The sequence below is a fragment of the Peromyscus eremicus genome, chromosome 7, assembly GCF_949786415.1.
Source record: "Peromyscus eremicus chromosome 7, PerEre_H2_v1, whole genome shotgun sequence".
NCBI lineage: Eukaryota > Metazoa > Chordata > Mammalia > Rodentia > Cricetidae > Peromyscus > Peromyscus eremicus.
In genome coordinates this window covers 86,627,280-86,647,239 of record NC_081422.1, presented here as the reverse complement: position 1 = coordinate 86,647,239, position 19,960 = coordinate 86,627,280, and the positions used below count along the sequence as shown (strand labels likewise).

The 19,960-nt window shown below is 36.1% G+C and overlaps 1 protein-coding gene across 1 annotated transcript; it reads right to left on the bottom strand.

Moving 5' to 3' along the window:
* Positions 1 to 1,200: 1,200 nt before the first annotated feature.
* On the bottom strand, positions 1,201 to 19,748 carry Plscr5 (phospholipid scramblase family member 5). The gene is made up of 7 exons (XM_059267070.1): positions 19,736 to 19,748; positions 14,656 to 14,840; positions 8,516 to 8,558; positions 7,422 to 7,642; positions 5,638 to 5,799; positions 3,081 to 3,242; positions 1,201 to 1,239 (listed from the first exon to the last, which is right to left on the bottom strand). The coding sequence occupies exons 1-7, from the start codon at positions 19,746 to 19,748 to the stop codon at positions 1,201 to 1,203; spliced, it is 825 nt and encodes a 274-aa protein (XP_059123053.1).
* Positions 19,749 to 19,960: the final 212 nt, after the last annotated feature.

Below are 19,960 nucleotides of genomic sequence, written 5' to 3'. Positions count from 1 at the left end.
CAGCCCAGGATGGCCTTGACCTCAGGTGGTGGTTTGGATGAGAATGTCTCCCACAGGCTCATGTATGCCAACGCTTGGTTCCCAACTGAGGCCCTGTTTGGTAATGTTCAGGAGGTGGAGGCTGGCTGGAGGGCTCTGGGAACATATGGACAAGTAAGGGCTAGGAATCAGGAGGGCTACCCAGTATCATGTGAATTCTGAATCAATGCCTTCTTCCCTCCGCACTGTTGCATGGATTCAGGTCGGACTCTTGGTTTTGTGTGTTTGTTTTCAATTCCCGAGTTGTCCATTTTTCATTTTGAAGTCTCAGGTCTTTTAACTGGCAGAAACTTCGTAGCAGTTAGATAAAATCCTGATTGATAAGACTGCTTTTGCTAACTTAGAGTCTATCTGTAATGCTATTTAAATCTTTGGAACAATTCTGCTCAGTGCTTTAGTTAATTGCCTTACAGAATATAATTGTGCCTCTGCTACTTCAAGAAATAAAAACTATCTATCTTTCTCCAGATTTTTACACATATTAGTTATCAATCTCCATCTTTTCCAATATAAATAAAATATGTTTACTACAATAAGAAAATTAACATAGTCTGGGATGCATGAGATTCTCTCTCAAAAATGTGAAAAATGCATTATAAAATAATGCTTATAATGTAATTTGTTAAGACTACATGAGACAATTAAAAAAATAAAATTAAGAAAGTCAAAAGGAACTACTTTTGAAAAGATGTTTTAGAAATTCAAGCCTTTTGATTAGTAACCACCCTTAGTACCAGAAACACTTCAAAGTGTTCTCTAAACATTGAATTCCCATCAGTGATGCTGCAAGCCTTAGCTCTCATCTTTCATGCTTACCATTGCAGTAACTTCAAAAGGATGAAAAGAGAATGATAATCTCTCAAAGTAACCTTGTACTCATGCTTAGTAATTGCATATTTAGCTATCATGCATCCACAACCAGGTAATGGTCTCATTACACTGTGTTTTAATAAATATAATAATTAACATTTAGTTATAAAAATTCAAATACTCAAACCATTCAGAAATTAAATTCAGAGCCCAAGGGACATCTAGAAGAAAATGAAAAAGAATTAGATAGTGTCAAACATAGACATCTTCAAAGGAAGGAGGCCATTTAAACTTGTCTTTTACTTACTGAAATGTGCTCTGCATATTTTATTGTTTTCGTCATCATGCTTGTTATAATCCAGCAAGTGAGTGTTCAAAGAACATAAAATCCTACAAACAAATAAACTGAATATGAATGTATGTATAAAAGAGGCAACAATTAGGATCAAGAGCTTGACGTGCCAGCTTTGATTATGTGAAGCAAAGATGTTCCTAATGGTTTCTCAGCAATGCATGACTTATTGGAAGATTAAAAACTACAACGTTTTAAGGTTCATGATTCTTACATGTTGCATTTTCATCATGTAAGGAACTTAAACCCTTATCTAAGTAATCCCAATATCGCCAATCAAAATTTTGGGGGCGATCAAGGTTGTAAAATTCAATTGTAAACATAAGGCAGAGGAAGAAATGATAGCAGGCATCACCTTTGAAGTGCTTGTAATCTATCTTAGAGACACATGTGAGAAGCTGTCTCAAAACATATATTGGCAAAGTTGCAAAGATATCATAAGGTTATGATTTAACAAGAAGTGGATGAGAGTTCTTCCTGTTGTCACTTAAGTATGTGTGTCTCTTAGTCACTAGAGTATTACCCATTCATATAACTGGGGGGACTATCCAGATTAGTCTTCATTTGAGTTTATTGAGCACAGAGGACTCATTAGATGTCATGCTCAAGCGCTGGCCCTGATGCACCCAGGGGAAAGCTAAGAGTCTACAAGCTTTCAAGCCATGCAGAGATTGTACAATGTAGTACATATTGAACAGGATCTAAGCAACCTGCCCATATCACATTAATCTCTCAAAGAATGTGAGCCAAGGACAGGAAATACACTTGTGAAGGCACACATATTTAGAAGGCTTTGGGAAATGAACAAAAAGAAAAATCAGTGAGGTTTAAGATCCAGAAAACATCTCTTGTTTACCAGGACCATTTTGTCACCAGCCTGTCTGCAAAGTAGGTTAATAGAAAACATAACAGATGAACTGTTTTTAATATGAAAATTAACTAAACAGCTTTATCAGGAAGATCTAATGAACAAGCAAGAGAAAGAGAATGTGAATGTGTGTTTGTGTGAGAGTGTGTTTTTCTGTGAGAGTGTGTTTTTCTCTGTGTGTGTGTGTGTGTGTGTAAATGTACGTCTCTATATGTGTTTGTTTGTGTGTATGTGTTGAAAAGTTAATGCTGAAGTGTAGAATGACCAAAAAAGGGAAGAGTAAACAGGAAGCAATGAAGTACTATGAATGAAAATTTGGGTGACAGGCAAAATTAATTAGAGTTACTTTGATTTGTAAATAAAAATAGGGACTGACTATTAATGATAGGAAATAATTAGTTAAGCTGATTTCTCAAAAGATTTTGAAGACATAATTCTGATATACAACTCTCTCTATTTACCTATTTTATATGTAATTCTCTGTGTCCATCAAAGATATAACTATGGAATTACTTTAATGTAATTAATGTGGTCAATGTGTATCTTTAGCAGAGACACAATAAATGGGTTGAGTTTATTCAACAGCAGCATAGATTGATGTAATCATTAGATTTGAGATCTTAAATTCTGAGCAAAAACAAAAGGAAAAAGAAAGATGCTGGTTTATTAGAGAGAGAGAGAGAGAGAGAGAGAGAGAGAGAGAGAGAGAGAGAGAGAGAGAGAGAGAGAGAGACATAGGTTTCTGTGAGTTCAAAATGCTCATAATGGGGGAGACCTGAGGCAGGAGCTAGTCAAGCATTTTGGCAAAGGTGTTACTTGTCTCCTGTGTTATCAGCCTTAGTGAAATGTAAACCTCTAAATTCTGAGTGCCAAAGGACAATGATCCTATCTTAAACTGCCTTCTTTGTATAAAGCGTGTTCTGTAGGTCAAGATTGTGTGGAGGAGGATTATCGCTATACAGTCTGGCATGTAAGGACAAAATCCATCCATGCAGCTTAGACCAAACTTACAAAGAGAAAGCAAGCACCAATCATTGCTGCTTTGAGTGTCACATCGAGATCTGCAGGAACATGTATCCCAAAGTTGTCAGCATTTGTGAACACATTATTGACAAATCCGGACCAGTACTTGGAAATCTTCCCGATCGTAAGCTTTTCGTCCACAGTTTTCACCTTTGAAAAGAAAAATAAGAGGTAGGAGCTTTGCAGGTAAACAGAGATAGTTGACATTTCTCAGCATGTTTCTTTCAGGATGAATTTGAGCTGCTGTATTATTTGCCATATCCAAAAGGCGGCTCTACGTTGTTTGTTCCTGTGTGGACATTTACCTCCACAGTGCTCAAGAGTTTCAGACTGCCACAGTTTGTAGACCATTATAATTTGTTTTCCTTTTAGTTTTCTATGCAGATGGAGGAAATAATTAAGGCTAGACAACCACAAGATGGCAGCAGGTACATCTTTTAGTTATGTAGCTAAGCCTGAAGGTACCTGTTTTTTAAACCTGAATTTACTATCATAAAATATGTGTATGAACAACATATATACTCTGTGTGTGCGTGTGTGTGTGTGTGTGTGTGTGTGTACACACACATATTAGAAATATTATTTGGATGAATTAAAGTATTTTCTAGGTATAATTCATGAACTTTAAACATTTATTAACTATGTAATTATTAAAGCTTTTAAACATAAATACATTGTCAAGCTACACTTTTATATTACGGTCAGCCATTTGTCAACACATTTCCTTCTAACTAACCATAAGTATTAGAAATCACTTTGAGCTAGTGTATAAACAGGAGATTGAGATGAGTCTGACCTTGAAGTCTACCAAGCCCACTGAGTAAGGGATCTACATCTGATTCCATCAACTATGTATTTATTTATCCTGTTTATTATTATGACACTTATTTAATATAGTTTCTTTTTCCCTGTGGTGATAGAAAATAGAAAATAGGAAAGTTTTCTTAGGACATAGCTATAGCATGGAACCTAAACCCAGATGTTCAAATCTCATCAGTCATATTATTAAGAAGCCATGTAGCTAGGTGGTGGTGGCGCACCCCTTTGATCCTAGCACTTAGGAGGCAGAGGCACTAGGATCTGAGTTCGAGACCACATCCAGCCTGGTCTACAGAGCAAGTTCCAGGACAGCCAGGGCTACACAGAGGAACCCTGTCTTGAAAAACCAAAAACCAAAAATCAAAACCAAAAGAATCCAAAAAGGCCATGTCACACGCTTTCTCAATTCTAGGCCTAGGACAAATCACTTAACAAAGTCTGTGTTCTCAGTGTGTATAGGCTCCTCCAGAAGTCTGGAAAAAATATCTGGGTGGGATGCATACAAATAAAGAAAGTAGATGCTTTAAAAGCTAATGGTTTTATTGAACCCTGCCTATAATGTATGTTTACAATAATCTGTTCAGAGAGCATATGTTGTTGCAGGTTAAATTTGCAATGGCCCATTTTAATATTCAGTTCCAGAAACCTGAAAGTACATGACTGTACTCTTACAAATGCAGTTTTATATAGTGACACTCTAGTGGAGTATGTTCTGAAATGAGACCTGAATGGGGTTAAATGTCCATCAAGCAGATCCACAAGAAAGGGCATAGATAATTTTGGTGATCAAAAAACATATTCACTCTATCCCATTTGTGCTTTTAATTTCCTATGAATCAACCTCATCAAACATAGGGTTACTATGATTTTTAACAATCACAACATATTGGTTATCTAAAAAATCACAATACTATCTCTCTCTATATATAAAGCTTGATGTTCAAAGGTTCAGAGGCTGAAGTTAAAAATAACAAGACATTCACTTCTTTAGGTAAGGATGTATAGTAGTTTATCTACTATATTTAGCAAATATGTCAAGAATTTCAATTTTATATCTCTCATTTTCATTTGTTAAAGTTTCTTTGAAGAGCATGTGTGGTGATCTATGACAGATAAAATGGTTAAGACCAGTATGTTGTCACAGCATTATTTTGGCTAAAAACCCATGGATTTAGAATCTCTGGAGTAATGGCTATTATTATTGACATGGAAACATGATTTGTGAGAATATTACACTAATATGCAATTCTTTTCTTTTTTGTTTTGGTTTTTCAAGACAGGGTTTCTTTGTGTAGTTTTGGTGTCTGTCCTGGATCTCTCTCTGTAGACCAGGCTGTCCTTGAACTCACAGAGATCCACCTGGCTCTGCCTCCTGATTGCTGGGATTAAAGGCATGGGCCACTACTGCCCTGCCTAACATGCAATTTTTAAAATGTATTTAAGGGATACATCATGATTTTTTTAATTAAGTATTTTTAAAAAATGTACATTGGGGTTTTGCCTGCATGTATTTCTGGGTGAGGATGCCAGATCCCCTAGAAATGTAGTTTCAGATAGTTGTGAACTGCCTTGTGGGTGCTGGGAATTGAACCCCAGTCGTTTGGGAGAGCGGCCAGTGCTTTTAATCACTGAGTCATCTCTCTAGCCCCATTATTTGAATATTTTATAAACTGGATTATGATTCAAGAAATCAGGACCTAAGCAAAACTTTCTTTGTCATCCATACCTCAAAGTCCACATCACCAAAACAGCCACAGGTTGCACAAGGACCAACAATTTTTAAAATGTCTTCTTTGTTTGCATTTTGGATTGTGAATTTGGGTTGAAAGGGGTCCCACTTTTGTGCAACATAACCAACTGTAGTACCTGGAGGGGCTTGGATTTCTAGCTGTAAGAGAAAATAGTAACAAAATGAAATTTTACTAAGGTTATTGTGTATTAATCACATAAGAATGTCAATTTATATCTACACAATATTTGTTATAAAATAACTAACGTCTTATAAGAGTCATTATAAATATATATTTTTGGCCAGGTGGTGGTGGCACACGCGTTTAATCCCAGCACTCAGGAGGCAGAGCCAGGTGGATCTCTGTGAGTTTGAGGCCATCCTGGTCTACAGGGCGAGATCCAGGACAGGCACCAAAGCTACATATATATATATATATATATATATATATATATATGTATATATATGATGAAAATTGGTGTTTTCTTTTGACATTTTGTATTTTGTCATGAGAATGATAAGAGTTCATTACACTGATCTGTTTAGCAATCTCCTCTAAATGCCTTGGTGTCCTTGGCACAGTCACCATTTCATCTTATCTGTAACAGTGAGGGAATTATAACCTTTAGCATGGATAAACTCAGTAATTACTTCTCAGTTGTAGCCCTAACACGTATCTATTTTAGCCTCATTTTAGAAATTATTTTAGCATTTGAGTGTAAGCCAAACAAAATCCCTTTGTAAGATATTTTGGAGAGGGGGCAAATAGAAAATGTTTCTTTTGAAGTAAACAAGTTCTCTACCTATTTATATCATTTTTTACCTCATACTAAATTTATCTTCTTGTGTATATGTCTACAATGTTCTTGGATAGACTATATATATATATATATATATATATATATATAGTGTATTATATAAAGTGCATTTTGAATAAATATGACTTATTTAAGATGAAAACTGGTGTTTTGACATTTTATATTTTATCATGGAAATGATAAGGATTCATTGCACTGATATGCATATATTCATACATATATAGTCATGTATGGCCTATGTGTACATATGGCATATGTAGTCAAAATACAGAAATTCACTCTTTCCCACATGTGCTTTTAACTCCCTATGAATCAACCTTGTGAAATCTATATATAATGATATAATATATATAATGTCTTAGATATTAGAACATGCAAGCACGCGCGTGCGCACACACACACACACACACACACACACATACTTCTAATCTGCAGAATAGAGAAACATCAGTGAAAGTTATTATTATGGCTCTAATAACAATGACAACCAATTATAGTTTAAAATAAAATAGTTGAGTAACATCATTCTTTTTCATACCATGAGTTTATTGAATGTGCAAATGGTGTTATTCTGAGCAGAATAACATCCAGGGAAGATAACACATTAGAAGAGGCTAAGTGTCATGGCACCTCCTGGGCATTGCTACTGTCAGAGAAGATGACAGTATTTGTGTAACAGGAACCTGTAGATATTACAATTACTTGGCTAATATACTTGTTCAGGAGGCTATGTCTCAGTTGTAGGATGCAACGGGTTTCCTTTACTATTTAATCCAATGCAAGCTATCATAGTTATGAGTTACAAATGGAAAAAGTGCCTAACCAAATCTTCATGTTTTCCTTTTCCTGAAAGGGAAGATATAAATTCAAACAACCGTTAGGTTGACTTTCTCATAGCTCCAGATGAATGCCACTTAAAGGAATAATCTTAAAAAGGAAAGATGCTCAGAGGCAGTGACCAACCTCTTGTAGGTAGCAAGGGCACCAGCAGCTGTTACACCTTAGGGGCCTGTTCACTGTAATCACCTCTCGACCCGAGTTGTCTGTGATCCTCAGGGTGCAGGCTCTCAGCGTGGAACATACATTACGGTTAAAACAGATGCTTTCCTCCACTGCAAAGTAAATTCTTTGTCCCAAGCCGTTTTTGATCTCATATTTGTTGGAAGTCTCAGTGCCGAGTATCACTATCAGAAAACACATCTTATAAAGACATGGAATCGCCACTTGTCAAAAGTAAAAGAGTATTAGGAGAACATAGAGTTGCTGCAGAATTTCTGATAGTCTCATCTTCATACACATCTCTTACCAGGCTCTAAACTCTGAAGACTCAGCCTCAGAAGTCAAAGCAAGATCCAAGAACAAAACTAACAACTTAACTGAATTTTATTCTAGAACTATGAACAAGCATGTTGTGACATCTTTCAACCAATGAACAGATTGTGTAAGGAAGAATTCATTACTCAAAAAATAACCCTATTATTCTTCTGCAAGCAATTGGGACAATTTACAGTGGTATTTTTTTCCTGTATCTAAAATGTCCTTTAACATCCACAGTAGTGGTGCTGGCCAACTTCTTCAGTTCTGATATATTTTGACATAACATAGGATCTTATAAACAGGAAACACTTGAGCAGTTTGAAATTATTAATCATGCTTACACACATTTATCTACTGATAAGTTGTGTGCCTATTTTATTAAGTAAGTTGTGAAGCAATAAAACAGTAGCATTTGTGTTGATGAAATTTTAATATGTTCTCAACTGTGATTCCCCTTCTCAGAATGTTAAGAAATTTCAATGATTAATATCTATGGGATATTAATTACTTTGTCACTTTCAGATTAATTTTATTGCAGTTTGGATGTCATTGTTATGAAAGACTTACTTTTATACTTATAGTTGTGCTTAAACTAATGAATTTAATTTTGGTTTAAAAAATAGGTCAAGCAATCATTTGATCTTTCCATCCATTGTTTATAAGATTTTAGATGTAAAGAAACTTCTGAACAGTAAAGCCTTTTCAGTAATTTTAATAAATGCAGAATCTGATGTACTTACTCCCAAGAAGTTCCACCTGCTGATGGATGATTATCAGGTCCAACTGCAAAGGATCATACAAAGGAAGTGAAAACCGTTCTGCCACAGCCCTTGCTATGCAACAGGAAATCTGTCATTTTCATTAAAAAGTTTTGAACATTCACAATTTATAAGGCAAGACTTAGCCACAGGAATGAAAGCAAACTCTGAGAAGAAAATTATTTACTTTTTATTCTAGATCTATGAACAAACATGTACTGTATTTCAACTAAAGAACAAATTTGGTAAGGAAGAATTTATTTCTCAAATAATTACCCTATAATTTCTCTCTGAGGCTTCGTCTCACTTATAGGATGCATGACCTCTCTTCACAAAATGTTATTGTTCAACTAATAATTTATAGAACTCTTAAAATTCCAAGTCAGAATTGCCAAGAACAAGAAAAGCAATAGTGTTTACGCTAACTCTGTGATAATGAGAAAAATGGGTGATACGTCAAACAGTACATTTAGGATATTTTTAAATAACCTATGAGTAATAACATAGACGACATTTTAAAATGTCCCCAAATTTCTTGTGAGGAAATGAACCCAGATGAGTATTGGGCATCCAGCTTCTTCCAGTGCCTGTATATTCATGACTCTGTCAGTTGGCACCATGCTCCTCTCAGGGAGGAAATACCTGTAAGCTGGAAAAATGACATTTTATAAATAGTTCTTATTCTTCTTCAGGCCAGGGAAAACAAAACTTTCAGACACCCACAGAACATCAACTGAAGCAGAATAAGTGTTCCGTTACCAAATATCTGCCATAGCATTTGGGCTAAGTAATTAAAAAGAAATTATACAAGTCAAATAGCCGTTTACAAATTTATTTGATACCGTGTGTGTTTGTGTGCATGATGTATGCTACACATAGCACAGTGCCCATCTAGTAGTGAGAGGATATATTTTGGTGTTGTTTCTCTTCTTCTCCCTTTATGTAGATGCTGGGGATGGAGCTCATGTTGCCAGGCTTGCAGCACCCTTACCCCCCAGCCATCTTAGCAGCCCATATATTACCTTTGCAAAGGAAATATAAAATATGAGATTTAGAACAGCTTCTTTTTTTTTAGTTTAATCAGCACTCATAGACCTAGTAAAGCCAAATCATGAGCCTTGACTGAGCTGCTGATCACCGCATTTCTAATGCTTCATTTTTAAACCTATCTTGACATTGTTTTCACTGTATTCTCTATTCATATATGTAAACTCCGTAAGAATCTTTAAACCAAGGCAATTTTTCATAAACTTTGGTATTGATTGTAAATCTACAACTCCAGGAAATTTGAAGCTGTATTCTTTTTTTCATTTTCCTTGTATATCCTCAGGTGAGGTAAACATTTTCTCTTATTGTCTTATCACTGATGGAGAAATACAATGTGGCCTCTTTTTAAAATCACCAATACTTTTTATGGAAGTCATTTTATGACTTGAGATAGTCTAAAATCATATTAGCACTCAAAGCAAAGCATCTTGAAGTGGAGTAAGTTTTTGAGGGTATCACATTACTTCTGTCATCTTGCAGAAAATAGAGATTTTCTTTGTGGGCAAAGAAGGGGGTAAACTTCAGAAAGAATGTGGTTATTAGCTCTGAGAAGAGTTAAATTAGGGATGGAGCACTGAGGTCAGGGATAGGGTGTCTGATGGAGCTGAAGTTTTTCTATGTCCCGCCTGGCCCATGGTCAGGACTAATCTTTCTCACTCTGGTCCCCCAAGTAAACACAGAGAGGCTTATATTAATTAAATCTGTATGGCCTAATGGCTCAGGCTTCTTGCTAGCTAGATCATACATTTTAAATTAACCATTTCTATAAATCTATACCTTGCCACATGGCTTGTGGCTTACCAGTATCTTTACATCTTGCTTCCTCTGTGTCTGGCTCATGACTCATGACTCAGCCTTCCTGTTCCCAGAATACTCCTCTCTCTTTGTCCTGCCTATACTTCCTGCCTGGCTACTGGCCAATCAGCACTTTATTTATTAACCAGTAAGAGCAACACATTCACAGCATACAGAGCAATATCCACAGCAGTCTGAGTTTAAGGTCTTTGAATATTGGTGTCATGGATCCAGTTTTAGTCCTAAAATTTGAAGCTATGTAGATCTACTCCACAGAGAAAAGGGAAGCTGTGTCTCTAATTTCCAACAACAGATATTAGCCGAATGATGCCCATAAAGCATTTGTTGTTCTATAGATTTTAGTATATTGTCTTATTGTATAGTCAAAAATTAAATAAAACCCCCAACTAGATCTAGATGGATACCCCAGGAAATTAGGGACCTGCACTAGTCACAGAGCATGCAGATGGCCACCCATCCTATTCCACTGGTGTGGCTAACCTAACTTTAGGAACAAGGGAAGCAATTCCCAAATGACACCATGACTTACAACACCTGTGTTCCCTGCTTTCTTCTCTCTCACACTTTTGTCATCCTCTAAGAAAAACTGAAATGATCTCTGTCTGTGGGCAAGTCCCCTGCTTTTGACAGTGCTGATTTGACTACTGCAGTCACTAATAAATTGTCTTAAATGGACCCTTTCCATTGTCTCCTGCTGGCTGATGGACTAGGAGTCAGTAGAAATTTTAAATAGACTAAAACATACATTCAGATATCAGGACAAAGAAAGTGATTTTTTTCTGGGACAATAAAAACATTGTGGCAGTTTTGAATATATAACTTAAACGTAAATTAAAAAAAGATTACAAGTATTGATTTCATTGAATGCATTTAAAAACAAATGGAATGTTTATGTGTGATTTTATCCCCTTGTTGATAGCTAAGTTTTAATATTTATACTCTGATGCTATAGGATTAAATATTAGTCACTCCTGTGGATGTGTAAATATAATCTAGAAGGTATCTACTAGCTTCTCCTTAGATTTATCCTACTATATATACATATGTTTATTTTCAAATTGTTTGACACAATTTTCTTGAGAGTGAGTGGATTGAATTTATTCACAAATAATATAGTAAGAGTTTAAATAACCATCTAGTTTTTAACATAGAAAGATTTTTCTTATATATTTCTGATTTCTTGAATTATGCAGTATTTTCAATATTCATAGTTTTAACTAATTCTTATGTCTTTCAGTTGAAAGTTATCACACACAAAGTCTTTTAACAGAAATTCTCTTACAGACTTAAGTGAAGTACATAGAGCCTTCACTTCTACATGCTAACATCTTTGATACAGAAAGGTACTCTGCACTCTATCAAAGGAGAAATATAAACACCAGTACAACCACAAACCCTTTGATCTACAAGGGTGTCCTGCCTTTAAAATATGCTAGTAATGGTGGCACATAGCCTGTGGAAGTAACTAGCCAATATGTGATTTGACTTAAGGCCCACTCCATGAGATGGACTGTACCTGACACTACCTGGGTGATCAAGAACCTGAGACTAGATATCCCAGGGGTCTACAGTAAAAATAAATACTATTGTTCTTAAAAATAAGTGTAGCAATAAAGTGACTCATAAAGGCATTCAACTATACTCATAAATCAGTTCCTTACTCAGCCATCAGAAGATCTTCCTCCTGCAGCAGATGGGAACAAATACAGAAAAGACCCACAGCCAGACATGCAGAGAGGGAGAGATCTTGGAACACTCAACCCTAAATGGATGTCTCCATCAAATCCCTCTTTTCAGGCCTCAGGGAACCCTACTGAAGAGGAGGCAGAAAGAGTTTAAGAGCAAAAGGGGATGGAGGACACCAAGAAAACAAGGCCCTCTAAACCAACATACTTAAAAACATATGAACTCACAGAGACTAAGGCAGCATACACAGGGCCTGCATGGGTCTGCACCAGATGGTGCCCTAGAGCTGAAAGAAGAGCTAGACACATGTCCCCATCCCTAACCCAGAAGCAATCACCAACTGATAATCACTTGCAAATGAAAATCTAATTTTGTCCAAGGGAGTCTCACTGGGGATACAAACTACTCTTAAAGGTAGGCTACATGCCCAGCAGTAGATGGCCAAAAGAAAATAAACTCAATGGCATCTTTGGAGGTTACTTGACACACAATGTAATGTCAGGGCTTTTCCTTTAAAAAAAGTTATATATTTTTAATTTTAATGTATATATATATATATATATATATATATGTGTGTGTGTGTGTGTGTGTGTGTGTGTGTGTGTGTGTGTGTGTGATTTTCCTTCTCTCTTTTTAACCCTACAAATCCTTGGCATACATATTATGGCTTCCACTTTAGTGTTTTTATGAAATTCCTGAGTGTGTGAATGAGTGGATCTTTGTTTCTTGTGCCATCTCTCAGGCTCTTTTCCTTTTGTTTGTTTTGTCCAATTCCTATGCGTTAGTTTTTGTTTTGTCTTATGGTATTATATTTATTTTATTGTTATCCCTTAGAAGCCCGTTTATTTTCTAATGAAAGACAGAAAGAAGTGGATTGAGAATAGAGGGGAAGGGGGGTGGGACTTGAAGGAGAAGGGGATGGGGAAACTGTTTTCAGGATATATTATGTGAAGAAAAAAGTATATTTTCAATAAAAGAAAGAACAGTTAACACATACAAAGTCATTTAACAGACATGCTCTTACAGACTTACATGAAATACTTTTGAAATCCCCGCTTATCTTTCTATATGTATACAGCCTAAAGCAAACCCATAGTCTTTTGGTACAAAATGAGTACGTTATTCCCTTTAGAAGTAAAATGTAAACAATTTATGGCATATTTTGTTTTCTGAAAAAAAAATTAGCAAAGATGTGTTTTTAGAATATGTACTGCATTTAAAACTGAAGCTCATGAGTCCTTCTGTCTATTTATTGAAGGTTAGAACATGCATTCACGTCAAGCATCTGGCCACGGTGTGTCATCATTCATGGGTGGAGGAAGAATATGTGATGACCATATGTGATCATCAAACCTCAGCCCTCTGGCGCTGGTATATCACTTTTATATTTGGCAAAACCTTGTCTGACAACGCTCCCAAACAGCTTGCAGCAGTTAATCAACTCTAGTCAGCTATTACAGCTGATCCTTTTTGCAGATGGAAGATGGGAGGTTAGCTTTTCCAGCTTTCTTTCCGTAGCTCCCTGAGCTCGCCAGTCTCTATAGAACATTTGTCTGCCAGTGGGCTTCTGGGGAAGGCATCTGCAATTATAAACATTTTCCCAGGAACATATGCTACAGGCAGCTTAGGCCCTATCAGGCAGAGCAGAAATCTCTTGTACCTTAAGGGAATTAACACAGAGATTTGATTTTGATAAAAGAGATAGACTTTATGTTTGAAGGAATGCCAAACAAGTGAGCATGGCAGCAGATGTGCTGACATCTCAATATTAGTGTTAGAGTCTTTCTAATCTTGGGTAGGATAATGTGCTAAAATAACAGTAATACATCCACATATGAAGAGCGACTTCTATTTGTTTGCCACAGAACAAAGTTATTACAAGGCTTGAAGTGCCGTCTGTCCTGCCATGAACGGCAATGGTACCTAATAGTGGGCTGTGATCATCCAAGCAGGTTGGCCTGGGGACTCAGGAACATCGGAAGACAGTACTGTGGCCTTGGTAACTCGTTTTCCCTTGGTCTTTCATGTTGCTTTTGAGATCTGTTGAAAAGTCTCAGCATTTTGCAGAAGTCTCCACGACTGCCTTCTCCCTTAAAGATGAGTGTTTTCTTGGCTTTTGGGCCATGCTTTGCACTTTTTGGTCAACATTTTTTGTTTGATCATTAACTAATAAAATGTTTGAGTAACAGGGCTAGATTTTATGCTTCTTCTGTGCCTTGAATATACAAGTACTCAATAAATGTTTAATTAATAGCTGTAGGTAGCTTGGTCTGATAATTCCTGGAGAATTTCTGTCTCCCCACCTTGAGCAATGAACAGAAGGTAGATAAACGTGCTAAATGGCAAAGTCAAAACTATTTAGTCTCGTTACTCTGTCAAGTAAATAAGGATAGATAGCAATAGCATAGAATAAAATTCTATCTAAATAACAAAAGTAAATAAAGTCAGTACTTTATAACTTCATGATTTGTAATGCATTCTGTACTCCATTAAATTATTGGTTTAAAGACAAGAAACTGAGTTTAATTGTTTTTAAAGGGAACACACTAGTGGAAATGGAAAGACGTGCAAACCTGGCTTAAATATTCTAGACCAGGGGGAAGACTGGTTGTTGACAGGAAACTGCTTGGCTGAGGGGCATCCGGCTGCTGCCTTGCTTGTTTCCTGGGATGGGAAGAAGCCGCTCGAGAGTATTGATCTGGATTTGTGACTTCAGGAAGAAAACCAGGCAGACCTCCAGGCTTTTGATTCTGTGAATCTGCAAGACAGTGGATATCTTATTTTTTTAAATGAAATGTAATTTATTTTTTTTTTTATTTCTGAAGGAATGCAGCATTCTCTTTTTTTTTTAGATTTATTTATTTATTTTATGTACATGAGTGCTCTACTTGCATGTACACCTTTATGCCAGAAGAGGGCATCCGATCCCACTAGAGATGGTTGTGAGGCACCATGTGGTTGCTGGGAATTGAACTCAGAACCTCTGAAAGAGCAGCCAGTGCGCTAAACTACTGAGCCATCTCTCCAGCCCAAGAATGGATATCTTTATGTGTGTTACAATTTAGGTTTTGTTTGCTTTTATTTAATCTTTCTTTCTTCTTTTCCTTTTTGATTTAGATGGAAGTTTGTTCCTTGATTGATGTATCTCTCATTTTAGTGCATTTCCTTTGTTTTCACTACTCCTTACCACCACCACTTGACTTCTCAGCCAAAGAAAAAGGAATGTAGAAGAATGCTGGTAGTCATGAGAAAAAGCTGAATAACTTGGCTTAAATAATTGGCCTGGAGATACATTGCATGTATAAATATGTTTGTGTATAAGTGCAAGTAACACCTGTGATGAGGAATCATAGATCATAAAAGCAAAATAAATGGTAATAGACCCTAGATAGTCTGTACTCATAAAAGGATAGCCTTAGACTTGAATTTTTCCTTGGGATTTTGACTACCTTTTAAGTCATGGTTTTCTTTCTTTGAATATTATGGGGCTACCTTGTACTTTATGAAGACACTTTGTCTAATTTATTAGTCATAGTATTATAGCCCAGTTTAATTGAATAATCTCATATTTCAGCCTTCATCAAAGCCACCTGGGGTGGGGACCTATCAAAATAGTTGTTGGGCCTCTCTTCAGTGATTGATTCAGAAACTGGGGTGGGAGGCTTGCAAAGTTGCATTTGATAAGATCTCTGGTAAAGCTAATAGTCCTAGTGGTATGAGGATATGCTCTGAAAACTCACTGTTAAACTGAGTAAGCTTAAAGAAGCTCATAATTTATCTGTGAGTGTTTTAGCATAATTTTGGAATTGTATAAAGGTCACTCTGTTAGTTTAGAGATATCAACTGATATCAATATTACTGCCAAGTAAGTATGTTTCTATTTCAGTCATCTCACATTCAACTCTGGAGGCTTCCTATTTATTGTGTATTAGTCTATGGATGTTATGCATAAGCCCCAAGCAGGAATAGCTTTATCTAAAGTTATAAATGATAGCTTTCTAGTAGTTTCCCTATTCCATTCTCAGAAATATCCTGTGTGGTTTCCCTCATTAGATGCTGTTTTTCCCATAGACTGTCAGTATTCATGCTTTTCATCCTCATAGAGTGCCAAGGTTCTTTTTTTTTTAATGTGAATAAACTTAAGTGTTTTATTAAAGTTGTGTTGCTTTAGCTTAGCTGTTGATTCACAAGAAAGTGAACGACCAAGTTTTTTTTTTCTTTTTAAAACTATAGCAGGGTTCATTATGAAAGCAAGCACAGTTAAGCATCACATTGTTTAACAACATTAGCATTTCCTGAGAATATGTCAATCATTAGGTGATTCACTGATGTGTAAAGGTCATGGAGTATGTTTAAAAGCTAAACAGACTCTAGCATTATTAGGAAAAAGTATTTTATAGACTATGGTCTTTGTGGCTCATCACAGACTGAAATGTTGTTAAGTAACATGTACATGAATGAGACAAAAGAATTGGTTCTGGATTGATACAAAGAATAAATTTATAACAGCTGCATAAGATTTGAGCAATTTCTCTCACTGATCATATAGTAAAATTGGGGTGCTATATAAATACTTAACATAAATTATAATCGTCTTATTTCTACAAGAATAGCCAGATTTATGAAAGTTTTTGTGTGTTTGAGGTATTTTTCTGTATCTTGAAATCACAAATACAGTTTAAAAATGTACTGGGATTCTTTCTAAGATAATAAACTCCCATCATTAAGAAAACCCAAGCACAGTCTGAACAGGGATGAAGGAACACAGATGAATGGCCCTTCGGACAAAGGAATAAATTGATTCTAGTAATGACGAGCTTGTAAAGCTTGTGCATACAGTAAGTGTTAATGAGGGGCAATTGCCAGATGACTCATTTATTTATTTACCCCTAAGGTTGCAGGAACTGGCTGGGTTTATATTAATATTGATGTCAGTTACTAAGTTTGCATTTGTCTGTGGCATTTGAGATCTGTCCAGGACTTGCTTGAGGATTAAACAAATGAAGAAACTTGTCCTTTGGCCCCTCTGTAACAGAACTTGTAAGTGATAAGGCTGCAGCAGTTGGCTTCCCACAAAGATTCCTCCAGAAATGCTGTGACCTTGGGAGCAGACCCCAAAAAGGGAAAGGGATAACACCTCTTCTTCTTAGGAAAAGACACTGGAAGGGAATTCGAAGAGGGAACCCCAAGACCAGGAAGACAATGTAAAACTGTCTTAAAATCAGAGGGGAGCTACCACAAGAGAAACAGCTGGAAAACAGTTAATGCAACAAACACCTCATCCAACCTCAGTGCCCCAAACAGCTGTCATCCTCATTTTGCAGAAAACAAAACCAAAAGCAAAGTAGTGGCAAAATCATGATCTAAAAATATTAGGTCACAAACAAAGTGCGTGATGGTAGTTCATGTCACCATAGAGAGGTACGGTTATTGGCCAGAAAGGGAACATTGTCAGCTGCTGGAAGCATTCCATATCTTGCTCTTGGTGGCGGTTACATGAGTATATCTTTGTTTAAGAAAATCATGAGACCTGCGTTTGGTGTTTGTTATGAACATGCGAAGCTCCACAATAAAAGCGTGGTTAATTAATAACAAAAGTTGTTAGACTATTACATTACCTCTATTGTCATTTTGTTTTTTAAAACATTGGTAAATTACTCCAAGTTTATCTTGTAAATTATGCTGCATTAACATACCACAGTAGGTTATTAAATGTCTGGAAAGGGGCTACATATATCCCTGACTGGGGCTACTAGGTTTCTGACCTAACAGCAGGTCCAGAGAATGCCTTTCCATGCATTTATTTTTACCAAGTGAAGAGGTTCCAGATGATATCCATTTCTTTGATCTATTGCATCCAGTTCAGGCTGTCTTGGACTTGTCTATAAAATGCCCCATTAACCTGGCGTCTCTGAGGAGATGCTATCTGACAACACAGTTTCATAGGCCAAAGACCACTATGAAGTTATGGTCCTATCTTTAAATATTTCTGAAAAACATATCCTCAAACATATTTTAGGCAAAAATGAGATAAGGCGATTGCTCAAACAAGATTTCCTATTTAAATGATACTTTCCTGTCACTTTGGTTTTATAATAAATGTTCTATCTGAGCCATGGGCTAAATGTTTTTAGCTGGTCACAGGGACGCCCGTTTTTATCTTAAAGTTTGTCTCTAGGTTTCGTGTATGTTTAAGTCACAAATACAGTTCTTTTCATTACTGAACATTATGTCTTTTTGGAAGATTAATCATAATATTGCTTTCCAGTCACATTTTCTTCAAAGACCCAGACCACCAGATGAATAAGAAACTCCTTTGAATTGCTATCTGGCTTTGAATTTCTATCTACTCTTTTAAAAATGTATAACTAAACCATCAATATTTTACACACTCTGCAACTCTTCCCCTTCCAGGCCACTCTGTTGCTGCTCTTAATTTACAAAACGAGAGGCATTTGGACCGTGGTTGTGCCAGTCTCCAGAAACGTTTCTCAAGGTTTGTGTTTGTTTGTCTTCAAGTAGAGACCGTTATGCACACATACAGTAAAATTCAATAGTTTTCTCTTCCTGATGTATTGTATAATCTGTCTCTAAGCTTTCCCAAGGATTCTCAGACCTATACTAAATAAGAATGAAAAACACAAAGACTACTTAATTTGTTTAATAGGTGTCGGAGATGTGTTTATGAAGCAAACAAGAGTACATTCACAGTATTTGGATTAAATCATCTATTTAGATAATTTAGGAGAGTTTACATTTGTAGAGTCATCTCATTTGTGACGAGTTTTAAATGCTTCCTAAATTTCACAAACCAAACTCCTCATTCTGAAACTTTTCATAATAGTGTAGAGTTTAATAGTGATTTATTTTGATAATTGAATAAAATGGATTATAATTTGATTTTTAGAAATATTTTTTTCTGTGATTGTGTCTTATTACCCCTGACAAAACTTTATCTCTCATCTTTTGACATCTGTCTTAATTAAAACAGATGTTTCAACAGTTTTAAGGTTCTGAGTGAAACTGTATACCCTTTTCTCCTAATGTTCCTAATAGATCTGCTTGCTTAAATTGGATAATTTGATCACTTTGATTGATTTTTATGAGGAATTTACTACCAAAGTATTCTTAAAATATTTTAAGCTTATAAAGTAAAATATTTAGTTCGACTGCATCAAGTTGAGGCTTCACTGACGCTCCGTTCTTCATTGGGCTGTATGCCACATGGCTTTGAACAACAGATGAGCAATTACAAATGTTGGAATAACATTTTTAGCTGTCTATGTGGAATCTTTCCTTTGGATTCATTTAAATTTGGAATTTCATTCCATTATTGGGTTTAAATTAAATATTTCCATTCTCAATTTTGCTTTACAAGCGTTTCTTATTCAATTTGCTAAGTTTGCATTCACAGCAGTGAAAAGACATTTTTATATGAGAACTTTTTACGTTCTTTTGACTAAAATGTGTGTGTATTTTAAGTTAGGACAAAGTAAACCTTGGAGTAAAATAATACAAATTCCAGTGCTTAAGAGCAATAAATAACAGCTTTTAAAGTAACGACCTCACTGGTTAAAATACTTCAAGAGCCATGCACGTGTAGTTATAATGTATATAAGGGCCTATTTAGTTGCTGACTAGGTTTTCTCTTACCTTTAGAGGCCATGGCAGTCTGAGTACTTCTTCAAAGGCAGCCAGGTGAAAAGGCTTTTCCTGTTTCAACACACAGAGAACAGAATGAATAAAACTCCCGACACTCACTGTCTGCCTCATGTCAGCTTACAGACAACAGAAACACAGTGCCTCGCTGGTTCTAGAGTGTTTGATTTTATCTTTTGGACAATAGGGGGAGATGAAGCCATTACCCAAGGTGAAAAA